Source organism: Coffea arabica, chromosome 2e (assembly GCF_036785885.1).
Source record: "Coffea arabica cultivar ET-39 chromosome 2e, Coffea Arabica ET-39 HiFi, whole genome shotgun sequence".
NCBI classification, from domain to species: Eukaryota; Viridiplantae; Streptophyta; class Magnoliopsida; order Gentianales; family Rubiaceae; genus Coffea; species Coffea arabica.
In genome coordinates, this window is record NC_092313.1 from 72,147,431 (window position 1) to 72,172,723 (window position 25,293).

Below are 25,293 nucleotides of genomic sequence, written 5' to 3' on the forward strand. Positions count from 1 at the left end.
GACGTCCGAACCACCTGTCGGACGTCCGAACCCTGCGCCCAAACCACCTGTCGGACGTCCGAACCCTGCGTCCGAACGTCGTCAGAGAGTCATCAAATCTTCGTGAAATTTCTCGAACGTCCGATGCGATCGATGTGCGTCCGACAGAGTTTCCTTCTTGATGTTCTTCATCCTTTCGGACGTCCGATAGCGTCCGACATGAGTGCCCTGTTTTTGCTTCTTCTTTTATGCCACAAGAATCTGTTCTAACAAATTACTCACCTAAAAACATTAGCCCAAATCTACATATTGGTTTGTTAATCATCAAAACCAAGGATTGATCGACCAAGGTCAACAGATGGAGGTACAATAAAAGTGCATCATGTTCATGAACAACATAGTGGGATATTCTAGATTATTAGCTTTGGAGCTATCTTGGTTATTTACACCAAAATTTAGTCCAAGATTGAGACTTCCTGAATGAAACTGAGATTCTCATTGGAATTTAAAATGCAGTGAATTAGAGGTGGATTGGCTGTTCAAACTGAGATGTTAGGGCCAATGACTTTGCAACTAGAAGTGTTGTAGCAGAAGAAGGTAAAAGAGGCATAAATGATGGATTTTGAAAATTAGGGTTGGGACGGTACTCATGGTTACTAGTCAAAATTTTCACACAAATAATCCAATTATTTTATCGTGTATAATGATCTTCGTGGAGCTTTTAAACTATGAAGAGTACATGTATGATGATGTTTCAAGAATATTAGTTAACTATTCTAATGAAATTCTTACCTAATTCCCAGTCGAAAGTCCATTGCACAAACCTATATCTAGGGACTTCCAAGATTGATCACACCAGCAAGAAATTAACTTGCTATTCTCCTAAGTTGATGAAATGCTGATAGTGTCTATTTAATCGAAGGCATAAGTTTTTTGAGGGGAAAAATTGGATCATGAGTTGGCATTAGCTGAATTAACATGCAACAAAATTCTTCACATGTTGCCCAAAACATAAAACCCTCCTGCTCAGGGTTGATAACCCCTGGAAGAGGAAATTGAGAACAATTTTGTGTTACATTGCTAGATCTGGATTTGCTCCAGTGGAAATTTGATCTTGATCGTCATGAATGGCTTCCATTTTTACATCTACATCATCTTCAAAGAAGAAGCAAGATCTTTCTTGATTTGGTACTGAAACCCCACATCACTACAAGAAAATTATTCATCAGTGACAACACAAAGTCATCACAGAACATACAAATATCGTCACAAATACCTTTTATTGACGATTTTTTGATCGTCACAAAGTCGTCACTAAATCCCCGTCGGTAAAAGTAAACAGTGATGACCTAAAATGTCGTCACTAAATAGTTCTCATTAGTGATGACTTTAAGTAGAGTATTTTTGACAAAAGATCAAGTCGTCAATAAAACACTTCTAGATTGTCGTCACTAATGACAACTATTTAGTGACGACCTGAAATGTCGTCACTAAATAGTTGTCATTAGTGACAACAATCCGGAAGTGTTTTATTGACGAATTGACCTTTTGTAAAAAATGCTCTACTTAAGGTCGTCACTAAAAAGCACCGAAAGCCATTGTATATAGCTATTTTACTGACAACAATTGTCATCACAAATGTAGCTTAGATTTAGTGACAGTCTCTGTTGTGACAAGGAGTTTTTATTTTCTATTTTGTGACAACTTTTTTTTGTCATTAGACAATTTCTCAATAGCTTAATAGTCATAATTTGGCCTGTAATCATTGCTAAATCATTGATTTTAAACAAATCATACAAATAAACATGAACGATTGATAACCAAAAGTATTTGTATTAGATTACATGGTAATAATATAGCATTCTCAAATGCCAAATTCAAGTGTACATTACCCAACTAATGCCTACAAAAATAACATTTGTCCAAAATATCACTTGTACATAAGGTACATTTACCAAAGCAATCACAGTTTAAGAAATTGAAGAACATCTAAATGAACCACTCCATGAGCAAAAGGCAATTTTGTCTTCAACATTCTTCAACCATAACCATAGATATCTTCCAAAAGCTAGTATGAATAGCATTTATCTGTCATAAAAGAGTAAAAGAAGTAGGTAAGGGGAGGAGTACAATAATAAAGAACAAGTAATGAGACTTAGATTATTAAGACAAAAATTACAATTCATTAAGAATCTCTCCACATCCTAGCCAGGAAGCCAAATGTATTTGAGAGCAGCAGCAATCTTCGACTCTGTGATCGAATGCTCTATCGCTGTAAGAATGTCTATCGGGAAGATTTTAGAAATTTAAACATCTCTTCAGCTAAAGCATCTATGATCTTTTTTTTTTTTTTTTGGTAGGAGGCTGTTTGCCTATGTACGTTGCTTCTAACATGCTGCCTTTATCTTTCCTCTAGACCATTGCATTATCTGACTTTGCCAAAATCTCAAAATTTAACTATAGCTTAATCTTTTCCTTCCTATTCTTTTCTTCAGCTATCATTTTAAAAAGATTTTCCGGGTATTATTTTCCAGTTTCTCCAATATATGATCTTCAAAGGTCCCGAAACATTTATCATTTTGAGATATCATCAAATCTTTCTTGTAATTTCACGCAGAGTTGGTGATTTTAAACCACTTTTCTAGAGGAAGAATATTTTACTTATACGGTTGAATGTATGGTTTATCAGTCATCTTTCCTTTGTTCATCTAAATATCTCCTCAATTTGACTTTCACCGAAGTGCAACTGTATTTGTTTGCAAGGTGTATATGTCCCTGAGGTTAAGAACCGTCAATCCAGAAGAGGAGACCGGAGAAATTTAGAGGAGACCGGAGAGCACTATCCCAAAAACTACCAGACGTGTGTGAACTTCATTCGTCTAATTTCGACTGCATTCTGGCTAATTGGTAGGTTTGATAACCAAATCTCACACTCTACGTTGACTTCTGGCCACTTCTAAATAGACAAATACTTATTTCCAGCTCCTCTTGGAAAAGGTCAAGGTCCAGGTACAGAAGATCCAGAAGAGGGAAAAATGGAAGGTCAAGGTCTCTACTATGCCTTTAGTTAATTCCTGCAGTTTTCAAATTGTTTTGGTAAATGAAAGAATCTAGACTTCATCAAATGCAGAACATCGAGAAAAGTAACACTTAAAAATTTTGAATCATGGAAGAAAATAGCACAGTATAACAACAAAAGTTAACAGAAAACCAGTGCAAGCTCATTACTCGTGGTATTAATTATCTGGAAAACCAGTGCCAGACAAGTGTGAACCTCATTCATCTACCTTGGGCTGCATTCCGGATAATTGGTAAGTTTGATGGCCACATCTTACGCTCTAATGCAACTTCTATCCACTTCTAAATGGAGCAATACTTGTTTCCAACTTCTCTTGGAAAAGATTCTGATTCGAGAGAAAAACCAGCAAGCACAGTAGACATAGAAAATCCAAGAGAGAAAGGAAGAATCTAGACTTATTTCTGAAGTTTTTAAAATGTTTGAACTTTTCTTCGAGCAAAATTGTTTGAACTTGTTTTTGGTAAAAGAATCTAGACTTCATCAAATAGATTTTGAATTGGAAGAAAATAGCATGGTATAAAAACAAAGCCTTACAGAATTTGATTTGGAAGAAAATAGCACAGTATCAAAACAAAACCTTACAGAATTCCATTACTATATCACTACCCGTGGTATTAATTATCCGGATAACTAACTACCAGACAAGTGGAAAATTCCTTCATCTAGCTTGGACTGTAATCAGGATAATAGGTACGTTTGATAACCACATCTCACACTCTACTTTAACTTCTGACAACTTCTTAATGGAGCAATACTTGTTTCCAGCTTCTCGTGGAGAAGATTCTGATTCCAGACAACCAGGCAGTACAGAAGACAGAGAAATTCCAATAGAGGGAAATCAAGGTCTCTACTACGCCTTTACTGATTTCCTGCAGTTTTGGAATTGGTTGAACTTGCTTTTGGTTAACAAATCTAAACTTTACGACATGCAGAACATGGAGGGAAATAAATTTTGAATAATGGAAGAAATAAGTACAGGATAACAACAAAAAGTAACAGAAAACCATTACAACCTCGTAGCATCAGTAGCCTAATGGTTGACAATTCACAGTGATACACGGCATAGGGAATATTTTCTGAGGCACAACTTCTGCATGCCTTGTTCTATGCAATGCGATCAGCTAGCCGATTTCTGCACAAAAATATCATGCTAAGAACTTCTAAATTACTAAGATGCTAGATGCATACCACAGTAACAGTAATCACGGAGTTCAACACCCTTATGAGTTGCTTGTCTAATATATTTTACCTCTGTTATGCTTAACTACTGAAGGATCTGCATCAGTGCATCTGGTACTTACTTTCAAAAAGGAAAACATTATGTACTCATTTGTGGCCACTAGGGTATCTATAGAAGGGTGCGAACTGTGAAGATGGTATAGACTGGTTTGCTCTGTCAGCCTTGTGTCCTCTCCAATTGTTTAAATTCATTGCAGCTCAACTTACAGGATGCATTATCTTCTGGAGAGCCATTAAATAAAATAAAACTTTTGCAATTTAGCCACTATATATCAAATGAAACTATTAACATGTGAATTGGTCACATACTCTCGTGTTTAAAATTATTTTGAAAAAATAGAGGTGTAATTATGTAAAGAGGGAAGATATATCACAATACCAAAGAGATTCATTGAAACAAAAATATACTGTAGAGAATTGTTATAACAGCTAATGCTTCTACAAAGGAGTCCTTGTACTTTCAGGGATGCTGTGTTGCTGCAACCTAAGGGTTTATTTTGCCATTTTGATTTAAAATCATTCTAAAACATTAAGCTAGCAAAAGGGGAGTCTGGTATTTATGCCCATATGAATTGACATAATTCTTTTAACTTCAGAATCAAGGGCTAATGTTTTTCTTTTGCTTTTCACGTCTCCTAGATGACCCAGTTCTCCTTGAATCTTTGTCTCAGGTTGACATGATTTTAAACAAGTTCACTTTTTTCTTCATGAATTACTCATTTCATCTGAGCCACTTGCCTGAAAGATATCAGGGATCTCAAGAACTCATCCATCTTTACACAGGAGGTACCAGCCCTCTTTGATTTTAATACTCAAAAGCATAATTTCTGTGGAAGTATTGAACAATATGACCTTCACATTTAATACTCAAAAGCTAATGGAAGTTCCCAACAAACATGTATAAATATAGCTTCTCAAGAAAGGAGGTCTCCAAATAGGCAGCATCTGCTTACAACTAGATAATTGTCGCGCAAGATTTAACAATCTTATGCTTGTTAAATGATACAAATGCTATACAACACACTAAATGATGTGCTATGTCGTAATTTTAGCTCCCTGCTACTCTTGAACAGTTTTTGTTCTTATCAAGGCTATGCATAGTTTATATGGAAGATACACCACAACCACATTTTACCATCCCATTGTAACAAGCAAACCAAGTACAAAAATTGCTCTAGAATTTTCTCTTGCCACAAGCAATAGGATAACACACTGCTTTTTACCATCTCAAACATCAGTTATTTGCAGAATAAACACAGTGAACAAGTTGATTGGCACAAACAGCTCATATCATCTAGATAACGAGTATCAACTTAGAATAGTTTTTAATGAAGGTAACACTTCTCCTACCAACCAGACATCACAGATAAAGTAGATCTTTGTGTGGCTCAATTTAGTGACAGCTAAAGTTATAAAACTCACAAGATCATGTAGTTAACATCATATGCTTTATAAGATTAGACATCAATAGTAACATTAGGTATCAATCAGCTAGAAGTCTGAACATTGACCCCACCAATAATAAGACCCTTGCATAGGAAAATCAACTCGAAACTTCTTTAGCATAACCCAAACCACCCCTGCAGCATATGCAGTAAAATAGTCATGCTCATCAATTGTCTTCAAAACACTATAGGATTATTAGTTTTTATGAGCATTTCTTAAAAAAACTAATTGGAATACATGAACCTTTTTGTTTCGGCTCCATTTTGGTAGTGAATGTGAAGATTAATACCTAATGGACAAATATTTACCATACATGGTCATCCCTATGTCCCACAGTTGCCAATGCTATGCAGAATCAGTTTCCCCATCATACAAGTCACACATAAGCATGTCCAAATGCTTTTCCAACTTTAGATATTAAGTAGGGAAAGAAAGCATGTACAAAGGGAGAAATCACCATCACGCTGCTCTGCTAAGATAAAAATATATAATGTTTTATGGTAACCAAAATTCTTGAGGATAATAACATGCTTCAATCAACACAGATGCCCATGCCAATAATGAGTATGCTTCATACATACCCTTGGACCACATTACAAAGCTTCAGTCAAACTGAAACTAAGAAAACTTGGTAGTCATAAGGAACATTATCACTCAAAATCTCATCCAATACTCAAAGTTCATTCAAAATTCAGAATTGGGCAGGCTCCTAAGGAACATTAGTTACACTATAGAAAGTATATTTTAAGGAAAATATGAGGAAAAAGAACAAAGTGGATATATCTATTTCATGTACCAGATTGTGATAAAAAGAAACAACTCACTTTAACCGCTCATTCAAAGCAATTGCATTTAACACAAGGAAATGCTCACAAACACATCATTCAATAGTCAGATACATTATGGAACTTCTTTTACATCCTTATCTTCTGAATTAACAAAACTCAACAAAGTTATAATCTAATGCCTTCCAAATTCCACAACAGAAAAGCAAAAATCCAAAAGCAACAGAAATTGGAAAATAATCAACAACTGAAAGTGGATACTGTAATAATTTTTAAAACAATTAGCACAGAGCATTATGCAGACTCCTTCAACGGTCAACATTCAAATACCACAACGTACATCGCTTTATTATTCTCGTCTATGATTTTGAACAATTCCCTCTTTTCCCCTACCTATTCCTACCTTTGAGTCTTTGACCTCAATAATTTGGCAAACAAAAGATAAAGCCAAATAAACTCGAATAGACAGCTTCTCAAACCTGATCGATGCACCAATCAAGCGGACTCCTCTTCGAAATAATGGACATCCAACTCAACGACCAATCACGCTTGCAGAAATGAACTTGAAACAAATCAGCCACAGGTTAGATGAATCGAGTCGAGCGGGGGGAGTTCCAAGTACAACATAGCTATGATAGCATCTAATAATCAAGAGCTGCTAAAAGATTTTGGGCAGAAACTTGCAAAAAATATTGTAGAATATTAGGGATTTGGAAAAATTGGGGAAAATGTATAGGAGAGAGAAAAATGAACCTTTCCAATGAAAACCTTGCCCTTTAATGCTGGACAGCCATGGTGATGCTAGTGAGAAGCCAGAGAACGGATTTGTTGTGTGGGTAAAAGTATCAGGTGCCGTGCGGAAGCTCTGTTTTGTGCTCAGTGCAGAAGCTTGTTTGTTTCAGCTCAGTGAAAGTTTGTGTTGCTCAAGTGTTCTGTTGCTTTAACTCAGACCAAGTGTTCCGTTGCTTTTGTTTTCAGAATGTGTTCCGCTGCTTTGGTCTTTGCTTTGCTTTGGATATTGTTTTTGTTGCGCGGCACTTTCACTATGATTTGATCAAAATTTTGACTTCACTCATTTTCCCTCCATTTGATACCAAAAATCATGTTTTTTTCTGGATTTGTAATATGGTTTGAACCATAGATTTTAGTGCTATAGTATTATTCTTTATTTTTTAGCAACAAATAAAAATTTTCATCAACATATGTGGCAAAATTTGTTAATTTCATATAATTGAAAATGTACTTTTATAATTTGCTAATATTTTATACTAATTTCTTATAATTGCAGCACTAAAGAACATCATGTAATTGAAAATAATTAAACTCAAATTATATGGTTATAACATAGTTTCAATAAAAATAATCATTTTCCCAACATTTGAGACCAATCATCATGCTTTTTTTTATTTTTAATTTGGTTTGAAGCATAGATTTTATTGCTATAGTATTATTCTTTATTTTTTAGTACAAAAACACAAATTTTCATCAATATAGGTGGCAAAATTTGTTAATTACATATAAGTGAAAATATACTTTTATAATTTGTAAATATTTTAGCCCTGCAATTTTTTATAATTGCAGCACTAAAGTACATCATTAATTGAAAATAACGAAAGTCAAATTCTATGGTTATAACCGACTTTCATTAAAAATAATCAAATGCTAATAAGACATTATTGTTAAGTCAAAATCAAAGAAAATTTAGTGATGACATAATGTTATCACTAATTTATTCAAGATTATAATGACAAGAAAAGTCGTCACTAATTAAATTGCTAGTTTTTAATATTGTCAATTGCTAGTTTTTAATACTTTTGTGAAAATATTGATAATGGTTGAGAAAATTTTTTTACATTACTGCAAGTGATAAATGTCTTTTGTTCTTTTTCAAACATTTATTTTAATGTTTAATTTTGTTTAAAACTATTATACTAGTATAGATTTGCAAGACAAAACTTAAGTTCTCAATAGTTAAAAAATTCATTACAGAGAAAACACAAAGTAGTAGTTGCAAAATGTGTATAAATTACAGATATTTTAATGTGTATAAATTACAGTTTATTTTAATGTTTAATTTTGTTTGAAACTATTTTACTAGTATAGATTTGCAAGACATAGATTTATGGGTAATTTCTTTTTTTTTTTTGCTTACACATATTTAATTTATGTTAAATACAAAACCTACCAGTTTCCCTTTCATAAAAATATTAGTGCAATACTTTTTGAATTTTACTTACAAACATTTATGTATTTAATATAAATTAAATGATTCAAAGTGAAATGCCTATAAAGAGCAGAATATTTGTTCATGTAATGGAGGAAATCCACAAAGAGTTGGTACTTTATGGGCCATTTCTTTTTTTAAAAAAATTTAATTTATGTTGAAAAGATAACCTGCCAGTTTTCGTTTTGTAAGAAATCAGTGTAACACTTTTTGAATTTTACTTACAAACATTTATAAATTTATCATAAATTATATGTTTGAGAGTAAAATGCCCATAAAAAGTTGGTACTTTGAATAGATAATGCTCATTTGCCCATAAACTACACTCCCTGAAGGCTATTTTGTTAATTACTTTGTAGTACTTTGTTATTCCTTTGCTAATACTACTTGGCATGTAGTACAAAGGATAAATCTGGCATAAATTTCTTATTCCATTGATAAAAAACCTGCCTGCCTTATAACTATTGTAATGAAAGATATATCTTTAGAGTTTATAACAAATTATTACTTAAGTTTGAGAAAATTATAAAATATTTATGCATAGTTTATCAAGATACCATTCGTAATTTCCTAATAAAAAAATAGGGGCTAAATTGTAAAAGCTAGGGTGCCATAATAAAAATAATAAAATTGGTGTATTACATATGGGGGTTAAATTGCAAAAGTTAGAGTGCCATAGTAGAATTAATGAAATTGGTGAATTACATATGGGGCTAAATTACAAAAGTTAGGGAGTAATAATAGAATTAAAGAAATCGGTGTACTACATATGGGGCTAAATTGTAAAAGTTAAGGTATCATAATGGAATTAATGGAATTTTTTACAACATTTGGGGCTAAATCGCAAAATTTAGGGTGGTACAGTAGAATTAATGAAAGTGACTTAGAAATAAGTACTTTAAACAGTGACGATTAATTCTTGTCACTAAATCCGAAACGGTAGAGTGACAGTGACGATATTAGAAGTTGTCACTATATAGATCATTTTAGTGACAACTTTTTCAAGGTCGTCACTGAAGACTTAGTTACTTTGAGCAATTATGACAACTCTCCTTGTCGTCACTAAACAACCACGTTTTGTGACGACTTTTGTCGTCACTAAACAATGTTGTCACTAATGACCATATTTCTTGCAGTGTAGTTTGTGACGAAAATAACGGGTCGTCACTAAACATTTAGTTGCTTTGATGCAATTGTGACAACTTTAGGTGTCGCGACTAAAGAAGCTCCTTTTGTGACGACTTATTGTCATCACTACAAAATGTTGTCACTAATAACATTTTTTTTAGTGATCAGTGACGACAACAAAAAGTCATCCGTAAATAGGCCAAGCAATAGTGATGATGTTCTTAATGTCGTCACTATTGTGTGTTCTAAACACTCCCACGCTCTTGCTAAATCTTGGCGGAAATTTACTAGTGAAGTCGTCACAAATGAGTTGGCTCCCATTAGAGGTTTGTGACGAGTTAGAAAGTCGTCAATAAAGGATCCACTTTTGTGACAACTTTTTTTCGTCACAGAGAAAAGTTGTCACTGATGACCAATTTTCTTGTAGTGCATGTAATCCTAACTAAGAAGAAATTCATTGTTCAGACCTTAAGACACTTGTAAGTACCAACCTCCAGCTGACCCTGAGACTACCATGGGGTGAAGGCCAGAAATTTATTCATTCAAGAACAGAAAAGTGAAGAAAACAAGAGAGAAAAGAGGCCACTAACTAGTCACAATAGCTTCTGCAGGGTGGTAGATGAGGCTTAATCTATATACAGTAACCACCAGTAAGCGTAATATGGAAAAACAGAAAAAGAAAGAAAATTAATTTGAGTAAGGAACTCATAACAAGAGAAAACGGTGCTATTCACAAATATGTGGACAATTGATGTCATATACTGTTCAGTATTCTACTGATTAACAAGTTACAGATGTTAAATGGAGAAGTAATTCAAGAAATAGTGAAACCACAGATTGGCAAATTAAGCAATTATTGACAGCTTTCATATATATACACATATATATATGTGTGTGTGTGTACTGAATCAACTCATCTAGCTTCGTAGAAAACGAGACTCCCAACAAAAACAGGATCTACATGTCTGACCAAAGTATCAAGGTTTCGATGCTCTACAACGTTTCCCTTGCGATCCCAAGTTGCCAAGATATCGCCTTCCATCTGCACCACAAGTTTTTCAGTCTTTGTAAATCCAAATGCCTTCACCACTAATTTGTCTGTAAAAATTTTTGATTTAGTCCAGGAATCAGCCCCCTTTATACTCCCTCATCACCCCTAACTCGTAGCATTTAAGTCTCCCAACCCCTCTATCGCTAAAGTCGCCCATCCTAAAAAGGGCAAGCAACCCCTTGAACACCAACAAGCTCCCATCCTAGAAAGAGTTGCAGCTAACAGGCAACTCAATCTCAGAAAACTCCCTCACGAGAGATATCAAAGCACATGATTGCATCTACAATCGATTCATTCGTCCTGCGAGCCAGCCAAAAAATTGATCCATTGCAACAAACTGACCTTTGATCGACTATACACTTCACATTCGCACTAATCTTTCTCCAATCGTCAGTATTGACGCTATTAACCTCCACTTCGGGTGCCACATCCCCAACATCCTCAAATTCGCGTCTTTGATGTAATTAATCCTCACAACCTTAAAGTTATTAGTCAACTCAGAAAACCCAAATCCCAGTTTTGAATAGGCTCTCCGAAGATCATATATGGTATCAGGAAAGCAAGAAACAGCTACGAACTTGAGTTTCCTGATGGATGGATTGTACAAACAAATCTTCCTCCCAGTATAAGTCTTCTGATCAGTGAAACAGATTATTCCATTGCAAGAATTCGCAATAGATAAAAGTTTAAGAAAATTGGAAACTGTTGGAATATCAAATTTTCCATGCTGAACGAATGTGCTATCGCAATATATGTTGGAAACTTTTCAAAATTTGTATGATGTACGTACATGTAATTAATGTATATTCATATTTTTTGGTACATGTATAGTATTGTGAATGTTTCTATTATGTACATTCATTTATGAATGTGTTCATGTATATGGAAATCCTTGAATGAAAGGATAGATTCATGTTTTGATCTTAAAATCATGAGATGCATGAATTAAAGTGCATTAATTTGTACACAATACTTTGAATCTATTCATACAGGTATTTAATGAGTTCTTTTGTTTCTCAAACAATCTTCCTATATAAAGAGGTCAAGTAGAGAGTGATTTGCTGCAGAAAATCACTTTCCTACTATTGTATACTCTCTCGAAAGCACTCCTTAGTTCACAAAGGGTTTGTCTTGCTTTGTGCAAGAGTTTAAGACAAACAAATTTCATCTTATCCTAAAAGATATTTGTTCAAGGTTAGTGCACGTTATACCAGACAAATAAAGCCTAAAGAAAAGTGATGTCTATCACGATTTGAAGCCAATTCTTGTCACCATATTTGCCAGTCCTTTACCATTTACCCAACAATATAATGAATATGAATATCGTTCATCCTCTCTTAAAATAGTAGGCATGTGCAAGACATGGCTAGAATGGCTTTCACAGCTAGTGTAAGACTTATTAGCAAGCGAGATACAGTAATTCTTGAGATGTTCATTAATGAAAATACGGCTTTTAATCAGAGAGTACCCTGATTTTGAGACTGTAGAGAATCTTCCAAGAGCCTTCACCGGCAATCTTGAGAGTATCTCAATTATGATTTCACGTGGGAAAAACTCAAAGATGGGAGAGTTAACGTCAGAATTTGACTGATTAGGAATACCCACGTGTCAAATTCAAGAATGTCTCCAAAGCTCAGAAAAGCAAAATAAAAGCCCAAAAAAAAAGAGAAAAAATGGTTTTGCAAATTGAGTCCAATTCATACGTATGAAGGTTGAGTGAAAGATGAAGACAATTCAGGTAGTGAGTCCCATGCGATAAGAGTTCACCTAAACGGGAAAATTACGACGTCTAATTAATGTCTAACCAATCGATACAAACATAGAAATCCCCAAAAATTAAGGTAGTGGACATTATTTAATTTGTGGTTGGCATATTATCCTCTGTCGTTTAGAATAGGATTTTTCCCAGATAGATTTGGAGTTCACCTACAAAAAAGGTACTGAAAATCACAACATGTTTATTAGATACAGTCCTATTCAGAGGAGAAAACGATGTCAGGAAAACGGAATTGAGGTAGTTTCAAAGACATGTGCTTGCTAACATGGAAATTATATCATTGATTGATTCATAAGTGGCTTTTCCTTTACATATATATTATCTTCAAACAAGAACTATAGATATTTCTTTGCTTCTGATCCACAAAAGTTTTCCTAACTGAGAAGGAGTTTAATATCCAGATCTTAGACATTTGAATTATTCCTCCGAACAGCAAGACTGGGTGGAGAGAATTCATTCAAGAACAGAAAGAATGAACGAAAAAAAAATCCGTCCACAATAATATCTGCAGGGTGGTAGAGGATGCTAATATAGATGCAGGCACAACACCATTAGCGTTAAGCATGAAACTTATAACCCTCCTCCCCCGGCCCCGGCAAACCAAAAAAGGAAAACAAAAAGAAGAAAGAAGAAGAAAACTCATAAAAGAGTACCATGATTTGGCGACTGTAGAGAATCTCCCAAGAGCCTTCACTGGCAATCTAGAGATTATGATTTCAGTTGGGAAAAAGAAACAGATAGAAGAATTAACATCAGGCGTCAGTTCATTAGGATTTTCCATGTCCTAAAATTCAAGAATGATGCTAAAGGTTAAAGAATACCCCAAAAAAACAAAACCCTTTTAGAAGGATGAGTCATGACTCATGAGTGAAAGATTAAAAATAATATAAGCAGTGCACAATGAGATCCTAGTCAGATTCGGAAAAGGATATTCCCTAATTTGAAGAAGAGTAAGGATTGCTGTCCGAATCAGGCTAGTATTGAATCTTGAGCTTATGGCAGTATGGAAACTTACTGCTGAATGGCATTCAGCTGCTGCTGAATGGCATTCAGCTGTTTGGAAACTCATTGGATTAGGTGATGTGTCTTCTATTTGGTTTAGCATGCAAGAGCAATATTGCTAAAGGAAGGAGTATGACAAACCTTAAATATTCGATGCCAATCACTTGACATTTTCAGTTTATATTATTAATAATAAGATATTATCAAATAGTGACTATTATAAAAAGAATAGTTTTAATACAGTACGTACCAGACCACGTGATGCACATGAAACTGCGATACCTTTCCGAAAGAATGGTGATGATCTTTTTATCCATCATCTTTTGTAAGGAACAGTTTTCTTTAGTGCTTTGAGACAAATTTATTGCTTGATTTGCTTATGAGTTACTAAGATCTCTCAATTTTCTAAGACAAAAATTATCTTTTCTAAGATCTCAATTTTAGTTACCGGACTAAAGCTTCCTTTCTTGGTAAATACGTTAGAGTTATATCACAGGGTTAGACAGGTAATTTTCAGGCAAATTTGAATTAAGAAGGGCCTAAACCCACATATTTTTGGGCTTTGTTAGACCGGACTTAAGAGTGTGTTGTGGGCTGCCCGAGCTTACCCACTTGAATATGCATAAAAAAACTTTGTCAGTGAATTGGAAACTATCCAACGCAAACTTGGGCTGTCACATGAACTTCTTTTTTTTTCCGTGTGTAGTGGAAAGCAGTTTTTGAATGGTTATTTATTTGGAAAAATTTCCTTTAGCACTTTCCATTGTTAAAAATGTGGGTTATTTTAAAAATGTGTTTACATTTTTTTTTGAAAACATTCCCATACAATGATGAAGTTTTTTTTTTTTTTTTTTAAATTAAACGCAATGGTGAAGTTAAACATTGATTCATTACTTTTACCTAACAAATTGATAAATTCTAATGTTTTATTCTCATGGTTGTTTTTGTCTTAATTTTCTTTTGAGAGAATCCTATGGTAAACTACTCTGTGGTAAAAGGTAAATTACTCTCTGTTGTGTTAAAAAAAAATCCAAAAAGAAATGTTAGCGCCCTGTTTTTATATTTATCATTGTATGGATCAAATCCATTTTTGTCCATAAAGTGGTAAACCAAATGCTTGGACAGTTAGATCCTTGTACACAGCAAAAACTGAAAAAGACATCACCCAAAATGTCAGAATTAATTATCAAGTGCTTAGACAATACACATCTTTTCTTGAGAAATCTGTCTGGCTAGTTATTTGTTCAGAATATAATTGAAAAGAAAAGCGTTGTTGAATTTTTTTTTTTTTTATAAAGATATTATCAAAAACCATATCCAAAACAAGCAAAAAAGTTCCTAAAACATCGATTTTTTTTTTCACCACTTATATGCCTAGCAATTAGCAAATCATTACATTCTAATATTTTCTCCTTGATAACCTTTTTTTTTAAAATTTCTTTTGAGAGATTATAAATAAGAGATTTTGGACTTAAAATCTTTTACTTAAAGAAAAAAAAGAAAGAAAAGCTAAGAATGTAGCTTGAATAGAGTAAGGTGCTTTGTCCCTCTGCACAGTAAAAACTAAAAAAGAAATCACCCAAAGTAACAGAATTAATTACCTTCCCACTGCCCCTAATAATTTGCAAAAACGGTTGGGATAATTTCAGAAGCCTCCCTTGAGGTTTATGATAGTTTCACTACCCTCCCCTGAAGCTTTCAAAATATCATTAACCTCCCTTAAAACTAATGTTCTTGTAACAAATTACCCCAATTCAAAAAATCAACAATGAAAAAATGATTTCAAGAGCAAGAAGAATATTTCATACCAAAAATGCCCCTTAACCTATTACTAGTTCGTTATCAAAAGGAAGTATTAGTTAAAAATCGATAATAAAGACTAAACTCTGGCATGAGTATAACAGAATTTAGCAACAATGACTTTTTTTCATAGTACTACATAAAATAGCAAAATCAAAGTATTGGAGAGGAAAACTTGTTAATTTGGAATCAAGATTTATGCGAAAAATTCCTAAACTCTTATAGCTAGTTTGGAAGCTGTGATTTGATGAGAAAAGAAAAGAAGGTAATAGAAAAGACACTTTTTCTAGCATTTGAGAGTTTTTGAAGGGGCAGAAAAAGATGGAAAGCGTTTGATTTGAACTGATGAGCTCCTACTATTATGGTTGCCAAAGTTTTCTGCCCAAATATGGGCGGAAAGCATCGGAAAAGTTGAGAATGCCTAATAAATTTTTTCTAAATACCAAATTTGTCCTCAAATGTGTATTGAACAAATTTTTATTGCTATATATATATATTTATATATATCCAAAATCATCGCTTTTCCTATCTTAACTCCTAAACAATATTAAAATCTCTTCTCTTCTTTTCTTTTCTTTTCTTTCATAACTTAACATTTCCCATCTTTTCTTTTCTAACCTAAACATCCAAACTAGCTATATTAGTCTCATAATTTGAAAGATTTTGAAAAGGAATTGAACAAAACAAAGCATGGCTTTTTTTAAGAAAAAAAAAATCACAATAGATGGCTAATGACAAAAAATATAGAATATGCTAAAATATGTTATGTTTTTTGAATTTTTTCTTTAACTTACGGGGTCCATTATTTCACACGATTAACAAGAAATTTCCATCATTTGTAATTAAGAAAAACCAACTCCCAACCAACGATTGGATTAATAAAAGGGTATGATTTGAATGGAAAAACAAATAAATCAAAGTAGAAATAATTTTTTCTAACCATCTTGTTTGGATTACTTATACAAAGAAAGAAAAGAAACACCAAATATTTTGGAAAAGAACGGAAAGAATAGATTATGTGTAGTTACATTTTATCCATAATTTAATAAAATCTAATTGTAAACATATTTTAATACTTTACCCTCTTTTTGTATATTTTCATATGCATCTTGTTATTCTTATGAAAAATTTATGAAATAATAATATTTAAATAAGAATTTTAATCTTTTTTTACAAGATAGAAATTACAAGAACTACTAAAATATGGAAAAAGAATTTTAAAATGATAACAATTGTTGTTATAAAATTTGGTATTCAAAATTTTCAATTTTTTTTTGTATTCAAACTCATGGTTAATTTAGTACAAGTGACTAAATTGGTCCTCTCTGTATAAATTCGTAATTTTTCCTAAGTTGTAAGGATAGTAAAGACATTTGACCATCCACAAGGTAAGCATTGGGCTCCAAATAACTTATAGGGGAGGTAAGTAGTATTTCTAAAACTTCAAGGAGGGCAGTGAAATTCTCAGAAACCTCAGGTGAGGTTTCTGAAATTATCCCAAAACGGTTACGCAAAAACCTATCATCAATCCCCTCATAAATCTCCCTACTTGTAGATCACGGTAACCGCCATCATCTCCCACGTTCTCTCTCCCCTCTTCTCTCTCTCTCTCTCCCTCCCATTCTCTCTCAATATCTATCACTCTCCCAAGTCACAGCTGATCCTGTTAGTTTGATTAGGTTGTTGGTTAAGGTAAAAAAGCACAAAACAAGAATCTTAGTATCTGTGCTATAATTCCGTCTACTGCTATTCAACAAACAAAAGACTGCTTGTTTAAGACATTAGTGTACTTTCCTCAGGTTCGTCTCTTCTCTCTCTCTCTCTCTCTCTCTCTCTCTCTCTCTCTCTCTCTCTCTCTCTCTCTCTCTCTCTCTCTCTCTCTCTCGAATGTTTTGAGCATCTTATGCAGTCATTACACACTAATAGTAGATTTTATTGTGCCTTTTTTCTTTCTCGGGTCTTTTTAGTTTCCGTATCTTTTCATTGAACCAACTGTTTAGTCTGTCTTCTTCCCCTCGTCTCATTAAAACCATATCAAAAAGTCTGCGCTAGCTGGTACTATTCTTGTTCATCAACCTCGGATTTTGCTGTCGAAATTCGCACTGACTATTATCATTGTTTGTGTGTACTAGGATTCGTGACTAATGGCTTTGAGCTGCTATTCCAACTGGGGAGAACTGGAACAACACCACGACTCAGAGATGACTCTGCAGTTTGCTCAACCACCAGCAGCAGAGCTGTCTCCTGAGCTTCTTGGCTTCAACCACATGAATTTTGCCTTTTCAGACCCTTATCTCGACCCTATTCTTGAATCCCAAGATTTAGTTTACTCAGACAACTACACCTCTTTGCTTCCCCACTTTTCATCTCCATCTGATGAAAACTCCAATAGTTTATATTCCCTCGTCCCGGAAGTCTTTCCAGAACTCGAATACCAGCCTTGCCACAGTGCCAAACGCCAAAAGATTTTCGAGGGCTGCTACAATAACTCGGAGGTGTTACCTTCAAGTTTTGGCAGCAGGTTCATTCCCAATCCACCATTGCTTCAGGAGCTTTCGCCGCCCGAGATTCTGTCTCCATTTTCTGGAAGCTTAGCCAGTAAACCGCCAGTTTTTTGCAGTGGAAGTACAGGTGAGATGACTGTGAAGAAGGCTAGTAATGGAGGGACTTTGTCTTCTCAAAGCATAGCTGCTAGACAGAGGAGAAGGAAGATTACCGAGAAGACTCAAGAGCTTGGGAAGCTTATTCCTGGTGGCCAGAAGATGAACACTGCTGAAATGTTCCAAGCTGCTTCAAAATATATCAAGTTCTTGCAGGCTCAAGTTGGAATTCTTGAAACCTTGGCTTCTGTTCAGGTAATTCTACTTACTTCCTTTATTGAGATTCTTTTTCGTGCCAAACCTGTTATTGTAAGTTTCAGGGCATAGGAAAGGATGGAAAGGATGGAGATGGTGGTTTTTTTTTTAAAAATTTTTTTATTTTATTTTAAGCTGATGGCTGGTGTCTTTTTACAGCCTTACCAAACAAATCTTTGTAAATTTGTTTTGCAGTAGAAATTGCCCTTTGGGTACTTTCCATATTTACTATCATAGATAGGAAAGAAAAGATCTTATTGGGCAATTAAGGGACCTCCTTGCTCTAAGAGATACCTTTTATGTAATTTGCAGAAACTTAAGAATAACTTAAGACATCTTTTCTCTTTCAAGTTTTAACGTGAAAAAAGAAAGATTTGTTTAATCTTTTGAGGATGTTATAAGCTAATTAGAGGCAGAACTGCCTGTATCTGACTCGTTTTCTCTCTAGTTCTTTATTGTTGCAAAGTATCGATATTCAGCTTATATGAGCAGAAGAAATCTTGAAATTTTTGGTATTTCAGAATACAGATTCTATGACTTTTGTAGAACTTGATAATGTAAATGTTCTGGTAATTGATATTCAGATACTTGAATACACGAATCATATGTGTAACTCTGGCGATATATGCTTGCAGGAAAATGGGAAATCTTTGCAGAACGAAGAACTTAATCCTCTTCTTGGATCTTCTTTGATCCAAGAGAAATTGTACTCAATGGAGATGTGTTTGGCTCCCCAAAAATTTGTTCAATCCCTTGCGGAGGATAATGGGGTTGAATTGAACACTCAGGCCTTGAATGACTGCAAAGAATTGATTGGGATTGGCTGCTAAGAAGCACATATGATGGTTTTGACTTCTACTGTTGTTTTGTCTGTTTGTTTTTTTAACCAATATTCATTCCTTACTTTTGTATTCTCACTAGATCGATGTAGGCTAATCTTTAGGTTTTCTTTTCTTTCTCACGTTGCTAATCTAATTACCCTCTGATCTGATCTTTTACTTGTAAATTCCTCCTTTACAAGGAATAGATTGAAGTTTCTTTTTTTTTTTTTTTGTTTCAATCCAATCTTTAATTTGTCATTTCGTTATCTTTCAATCATGAGGACACTAAATAGCCTTTAATTGTGAACCAGTTAATCGCATTCAATTCAGCAGCAAAATCGTTACGCTTATAATTTTATGCTTCTAAGTTGTCTAGGTGGGAAAAGTATTTTCCTCCTCTTTTTTTTTTTTGAATAAAAATTAAGTTTAGGAGGATTCAGTTCCGACTACCATCACAAGTCAGTCAAGATATACTACAAAATCGTAGGTCGCTCATAAAGGATTTTACAGATCTCCTGCCAATACAGTCGACAACAAGATAATCAATCAAATTGGTCTTTTTTCTTTGCATATTACAAATTTGACATGATTCATCAAAGATAACCAATCAAATTGACAACTCAATCATAACATTTTTTTTCTTTTTCTTTTAGGTCAATCTCCAATTCTTACACTAATGCTTGGACCCCTAAGTCCTAATCATCTTCTAATCTATCTATAGGAGTTTAAAGATTTTAACCCTAGACCCCAGCCACGGTATAACATCTTATTGAATTGGCAAAATTAAGGTTTGCCATATATATAGAGAAATATAAACCTTCCTAGCAAGTTTTTAATGCTTCATTTTTTTTAAAAATTTTTTAATGCTTCATTTAAATTAACTGATAACTGCTCTATATTCCACCAAATCGAAGAGTGTTGTTTTTTTTTTCACTGTGGCTGTAGATTCGTACTCTATTATTCCATGAAAAACCTCACTCTGAACTGCCAAAGTTGAAGTTCCCATCAGAATATTCTTCCTATTGTTGTATCACACTATCACTTCCATGTTTTAGTAACATAATTTTATTCTTAACCATTTATTTCTCATTTGCTTACGTCCTTTCTGTTTAACCTTTCAGTAAAAGTTCTCTGTAAATTTTCCACGACAAAATAATTAATAAGTTCAGGAAGTGTAGTTCTTTTTTCTTTTTCAGATAAAGTATTTACTTTACAATTGGCCTATGTGATGTGCCTTTTACGATGGTACTAAAACTCTACTCCTTTAATGGTATATGGAGGAAATTATTGTTACTTCTTTTGTTTTTCTTTTTTTTTTTTGGGGTAAAAGATTATTGTTACATCTTGTGATGAGTATAACTTTGAGAAGCTTTAAATTGTTTACATGCTTTCAAGTCGTTAAATTTTTCTAAATTTGTGCTTCTATAAAGTAATTTCTTGCAAAGAATTTTAAGGTACTATTCAATCAATTAATATACAGAGAACAATTAATGGAATGAAATAAATTTTGGTAACCATGAAATTTTTTTCCTTTTGTTAAAAATAGATTCCAAGCCTAACAAGAGAATATTTGGGCGTCGAAACAAAAATATTTACCATGATTTAGCTTGAGAGTCAAATTATGACAACTAATTTTTGGACAAAAGAATAAACAAATCCGCCCTTAAAAATACTTGATTGCCCCATCTGCAAACAATTGTGGAGTAAATTCATAAAATTTCTAACAACATGAGTTTACACAATAAAATCCTACTAATGGTGTCTTAGATGGAATAACTCATCCAAAATTCATAGACTTGCATATTATTGCAGTTTATAATATCATTATTAACAAAAACTGCATTAACCAATTATTCATAATCCATAACACAAATAAAAAAAATAAAATAGATAATCCATACACGACCAAAATAAAAATCCATTTTTTTAAGAATTTGTATAGAAAAATGTACCGTAATGATTTGATGTAGGTAAAGTAAAAAGATGAATGAAAAATATGATCACGAAAAACGTAAATTTTTTTTTAACAGAAGCCACAATGCAAACAAAGAATATAAGATTCATATGCCCAAAAAGGGAGAAAGAGGCCCAACTTAGAAATTGTACTCCGAGTAGCTTCATCTTTTCACAACCCTAAAACCCTAAACCCCTAAAGTCCCGGAACTGCCGGCGGTAAAATCTCTCCGGCGAGCGTGTTTCTCAAAACCACGCTTTCTCTTAAAAGAAAAATCCCACAGCTCCACGTGTCCCTCTCTTGTTCATTCAAAAGCAAATGGCCGATCAAGCAACTACATCTTGGTGGAAGGAGCTCCCACTTGTATTCATCAGCCCACCAACGGCGTCGTTTGATGACCTCCCTCGAGACCTAGCCATCAACATCCTCTCAAGACTCCCCGTCAAAACCCTAGCCCAGTCAACAGCCGTCTCCCAACACTGGTATTCTCTGATCAAGAACCCTATTTTTGTCCGAGCCCACTTCACTCGTTCAATTTCTCAGCTAGCTGCTACTAGTACTGACCACTGCATTTTAGTCACTCCTAAGGAATTTTCTGATGAACCCACTTTGTCGATTTTCGCCGACAACGAAAATTATGACTTGTGCTGTAAAGTTAAAATCCCATTTCAGACCTGGTCGAAAACGGTACAAATTGTGGGTTCCTGTAATGGGCTTGTCTGTTTGACTGATGAGGTTGATTGTGCTTATGGCGGGGATGTTTACTTGTTTAATCCTGTTCTTAGGAAGTATAAGATCCTGAAATCTGAGTTTTCTTGTTATTGTGATTGGATGGAAAAGAATTTTTCAACTTATCCTGTTTTAGGATTCGGGTTTTGTGAGCGAGACAATGATTTCAGGGTTGTCAGGATTCTTTATTCAGCTCATCATGTTGGGGAGAAATTGAGGCCTAGGGTGGAGGTTTATAGTTTGAAGAGTGGGAAATGGAGGAGTGTTAGGGCTAAAATTGATCATATGGTATTTCGGGGTTGTAATGCTTTTGTTGATGGGTGTATATATTGGCTTGCTGCTGAGAAGGCTCATGGTCGATTGTCGTGGGTGATGTGGTTTGATTTGGAGGATGAGGTGTTTCATGACGTGGAAATGCCAGAGAACTATGACAAGGATACTTGGGACGATAATTTGCCAGTTAATATCATGCGATGGAATGGTGAGGTTGCCATAGGTGCTATTGAACCAGGTGGGACAGGGAATTATGTCAAATGTGGCTTTTGGGTTTTGAAGAAGGATGATGGTGGGGAGTTGCTTTGGGAGAGGAAGTTTAAGCTAGTTTTGAAGGATGCACTGTGCGGGATTCCAGTTGGATTTACTTGGTGTGGGAAAGTTGTGATTGATGCTCTTGATAGAGAAGACCATTCACGTAGAAAGGCGAATGCTGCACTTACCAAGACAGTTGCACTTGACCTCAATGACATGAAATTCAAGGATCTTGCAGTGGATGGGCCTCACACAGTGGCTACTTGTTTCGAGGAAAGCCTTGTTCTGTTCTTGGACTAAAGTTATCCTCTTGCCTCCCCTGTAGGTATTTTTATCATCAAACCTTGATTTTTTCCTGATACTCCATTATCATACGAAGTTTCTGATTAAGCACCTGCACAATGAATCTTGATTGTTAGTTGAAAATTTTATCCTATACGTCGATGCAGATGTGTGTTTCTCATGGTTACTACACTGGTAGCATTTTGGGAAGTTTGTAAAAACAAGAGCTTTGTTTTCGATTACCCAAAACACGAAAACGTGTTCTTGAATGAGGATCGATTGAATTTACTCTTGTAGGCACAGTGCAATGTACAGTCGTGCATGCTATATGTATTCCAGGTTCTGTTAAACTATTTTGGTACAAATAATTCAACCAATTTATGGTTGGATATATAAAAAATTGATTGTCGGGTTCAGCTCAATTAGTAGTCCTGTGGTTGTTTGCACTGAATCGAATGGACAACCTAATTCATATGTGGGTTCTGAAGGATTTTTTCTAGCTCTGGAGCTTGACATTTTCAACTGTCTAAGCATCCATAATTGGATCACTAGTCGCCATGTCACATGTTGATTTTGTGGAGATACCTGTCTTACTTTTATTGTATTAACAATGGGGAGATATTTTTTTACTTGAGAGGGGTTTGTATGCTTGAGAGTGCTTGAAATCCTCAGGATGATTGTGAACTAGCAGCTTATGCAATCTGATTTTCTTTCTAAAAGTTTGCATTCGCAGAAAGCAGTAGTGTCCTGTTAAAAACGCAAAATGTGGAAAGGATTAAAAACTTGGTCATTAAAAATTGGGTTTTCTCATATCATTGCCCTTTTGGCTGGTCATTTCTCTCCTGCAGCACATACGGTTCTTAGCAAAAAGATTCATGGATCAGAATTATATGTTCTTTGTTCCCCTCTTTTATTCAGATTATGCAATCTGCCTTTATTTCTAAAACTTTGCATTCACAGAAAGCTGAAATGACATGTTAAAAATGCTAAATGTGGAAAGGATTGAAAACTTGGTCATTAAAGTTTTGGTTTCTCCATATTGTTGCCTTTTTGGCAGGTCTTTTGTCTCCTGCAGCACATATGATTCTTAGCAAAGAATCATGGATCGAAATTTTTAAGAGCTTTGTTCCCCTTTTAAATCAGAGTATAAGTCACATAGACCAATTGTTTTTCTGGCATGGTTGACTTTTTTATGTGCCACAAAATTTGCTCTTCGTTGACAGCAGTGCTTCACCACTGCACTTTCATTAACCGTAATGCTTCAATACTGCACTTTGAATCTGTGGATTGTCCGTCATGATTTGACAGGGAATTTGATTGAAGCAAAGCTCATGGATTGTTTTAGATCTTACACATTTATTTATAGTTTTGCTAGAAATTGAGAGTCAACTGTATGTTATAATCATAGTTTTTCTCAAGAAATAGTTGGTTGTATTCTTGCTCAGGTCTTTTTTCCTTTCCCATTCTCTGAACTAGCTTAACAACTGGACCTGCTTTTCTGATGCTTGGTTCCCCAGAGTACATGTCAGATCGTTAATTGTGAATATAGGTGTAATATAGTCAACTTGTTGTGAGATATAGCAGGCTTTGCTTGTATCCATTTTGGAAAACAAGTGGTGGACATCCTCAATGGGATTTAGTCATCTGAATGTCTGTTTCTTGAGTCATGGTACTTAAAATTTGCAATCATTTGGTGGAATACTGAAATGCATCTCTTACTGAAGATCTTCAGTTGCCTATGTATTGGAGCCGTAGTCTGTTTTGCTCGAAGTAAACTAACTTGCTTTGTGTTCTTTTGGTACTTTGTACAGGCAAGGACAAGATTAAGTGATCTTTGCTTGCTGATGATTATGGAATTTCCAGACTGATCCCAAACTGTGTAGTTGAAGTATGTAAAGTGAGTAGAGTGACTGTCTTGTGACTGCTGATTAAGATATTTGCTGCATGATCAGATGTTTACATCTGACTTACTAGGATGAATTGTTGAGGAGGTGTATCTTCCTGATCAGATGGCCACAGCTAACTTATTTGGTGGTTTATCGATTATGCTGCTCTAGATTATCAGGCGTTAAATCTTGTTCTAATCTTTTGTCTACACGTAATCACCCACAAACAAAACTTGATAACATGAGAATGGCCAAGGTCTACATTTGTTCAGCACCCATCACTCAGGATGTCGTTCCTGATGTATTACAGGGAGAAATGACCAGCGTTTCTCAGTCATCCAGAGTCGTCCAAAGCCCAGCAGTTGTTGGCATTATGCCTTAAACAAGGGGGAGAGGTCGAACCTCTTAAACAGAAACAAAACATGGAGTTGCAGCCCCTATAATATCTGCTCTAAGCAATTCCCTGAGCTCATGTGGCGGTTCTGTGATGATCTGCATCCCAGGATCCTTGTTGACACTGGTTTTGGCCAGCCAATCTGCACATTTATTTCCTTCTCTCCAAATGTGTTGTAGCCGGCACTCCCAATCCCTGTTTCCATAATTCCTAATCTGACATATCAGATTGTGGAAAGGTGAATCCTGTCCTGCTCCTTGGATTAGGTCCAGTGCTGCCTTCGAATCCGTTTCCAGGATCACTCTCCTTTCTCCTGAGCTCCACGCCATTTCCA

At 34.8% G+C, this 25,293-nt stretch overlaps 2 protein-coding genes and 1 long non-coding RNA gene across 4 annotated transcripts; 2 read left to right on the forward strand and 1 right to left on the reverse strand.

The window, feature by feature from the left end:
- Window positions 1–3,507: 3,507 nt before the first annotated feature.
- On the reverse strand, window positions 3,508–7,560 carry LOC140037373 (uncharacterized). The gene is made up of 3 exons (XR_011841301.1): window positions 7,282–7,560; window positions 7,008–7,090; window positions 3,508–4,190 (listed from the first exon to the last, which is right to left on the reverse strand). It is a non-coding gene; the product is annotated as an uncharacterized lncRNA (long non-coding RNA).
- Window positions 7,561–17,093: 9,533 nt separating this feature from the next.
- On the forward strand, window positions 17,094–19,358 carry LOC113729459 (transcription factor bHLH52-like). The gene is made up of 3 exons (XM_027253754.2): window positions 17,094–17,309; window positions 17,643–18,365; window positions 19,001–19,358. Exons 2-3 carry the CDS (start codon window positions 17,655–17,657, stop codon window positions 19,193–19,195), a joined length of 906 nt encoding a protein of 301 aa, XP_027109555.1. The 5' UTR covers window positions 17,094–17,309; window positions 17,643–17,654; the 3' UTR covers window positions 19,196–19,358.
- Window positions 19,359–21,274: 1,916 nt separating this feature from the next.
- Window positions 21,275–24,752, forward strand: LOC113732974 (putative F-box protein At3g10430). 2 transcript variants are annotated; one of them, XM_027259052.2, is made up of 2 exons: window positions 21,275–22,722; window positions 24,491–24,752. In XM_027259052.2, exon 1 carries the CDS (start codon window positions 21,459–21,461, stop codon window positions 22,695–22,697), a length of 1,239 nt encoding a protein of 412 aa, XP_027114853.1. In that variant the 5' UTR covers window positions 21,275–21,458; the 3' UTR covers window positions 22,698–22,722; window positions 24,491–24,752. The 2 variants fall into 2 exon arrangements, with proteins under 2 accessions (XP_027114853.1, XP_071937067.1); XM_072080966.1 differs by having other exon boundaries at window positions 21,281–22,718.
- Window positions 24,753–25,293: the final 541 nt, after the last annotated feature.

Excerpts from the sequence above, each read along its gene's own strand:
- LOC113732974 (XM_027259052.2), top strand. The coding sequence starts at position 21,459 with ATGGCCGATCAAGCAACTACATCTTGGTGGAAGGAGCTCCCACTTGTA.
- LOC113729459 (XM_027253754.2), top strand. The coding sequence starts at position 17,655 with ATGGCTTTGAGCTGCTATTCCAACTGGGGAGAACTGGAACAACACCAC. Across the intron at positions 18,366-19,000 it reads AAACCTTGGCTTCTGTTCAG|GAAAATGGGAAATCTTTGCA; the intron begins GTAATTCTACTT and ends ATATGCTTGCAG.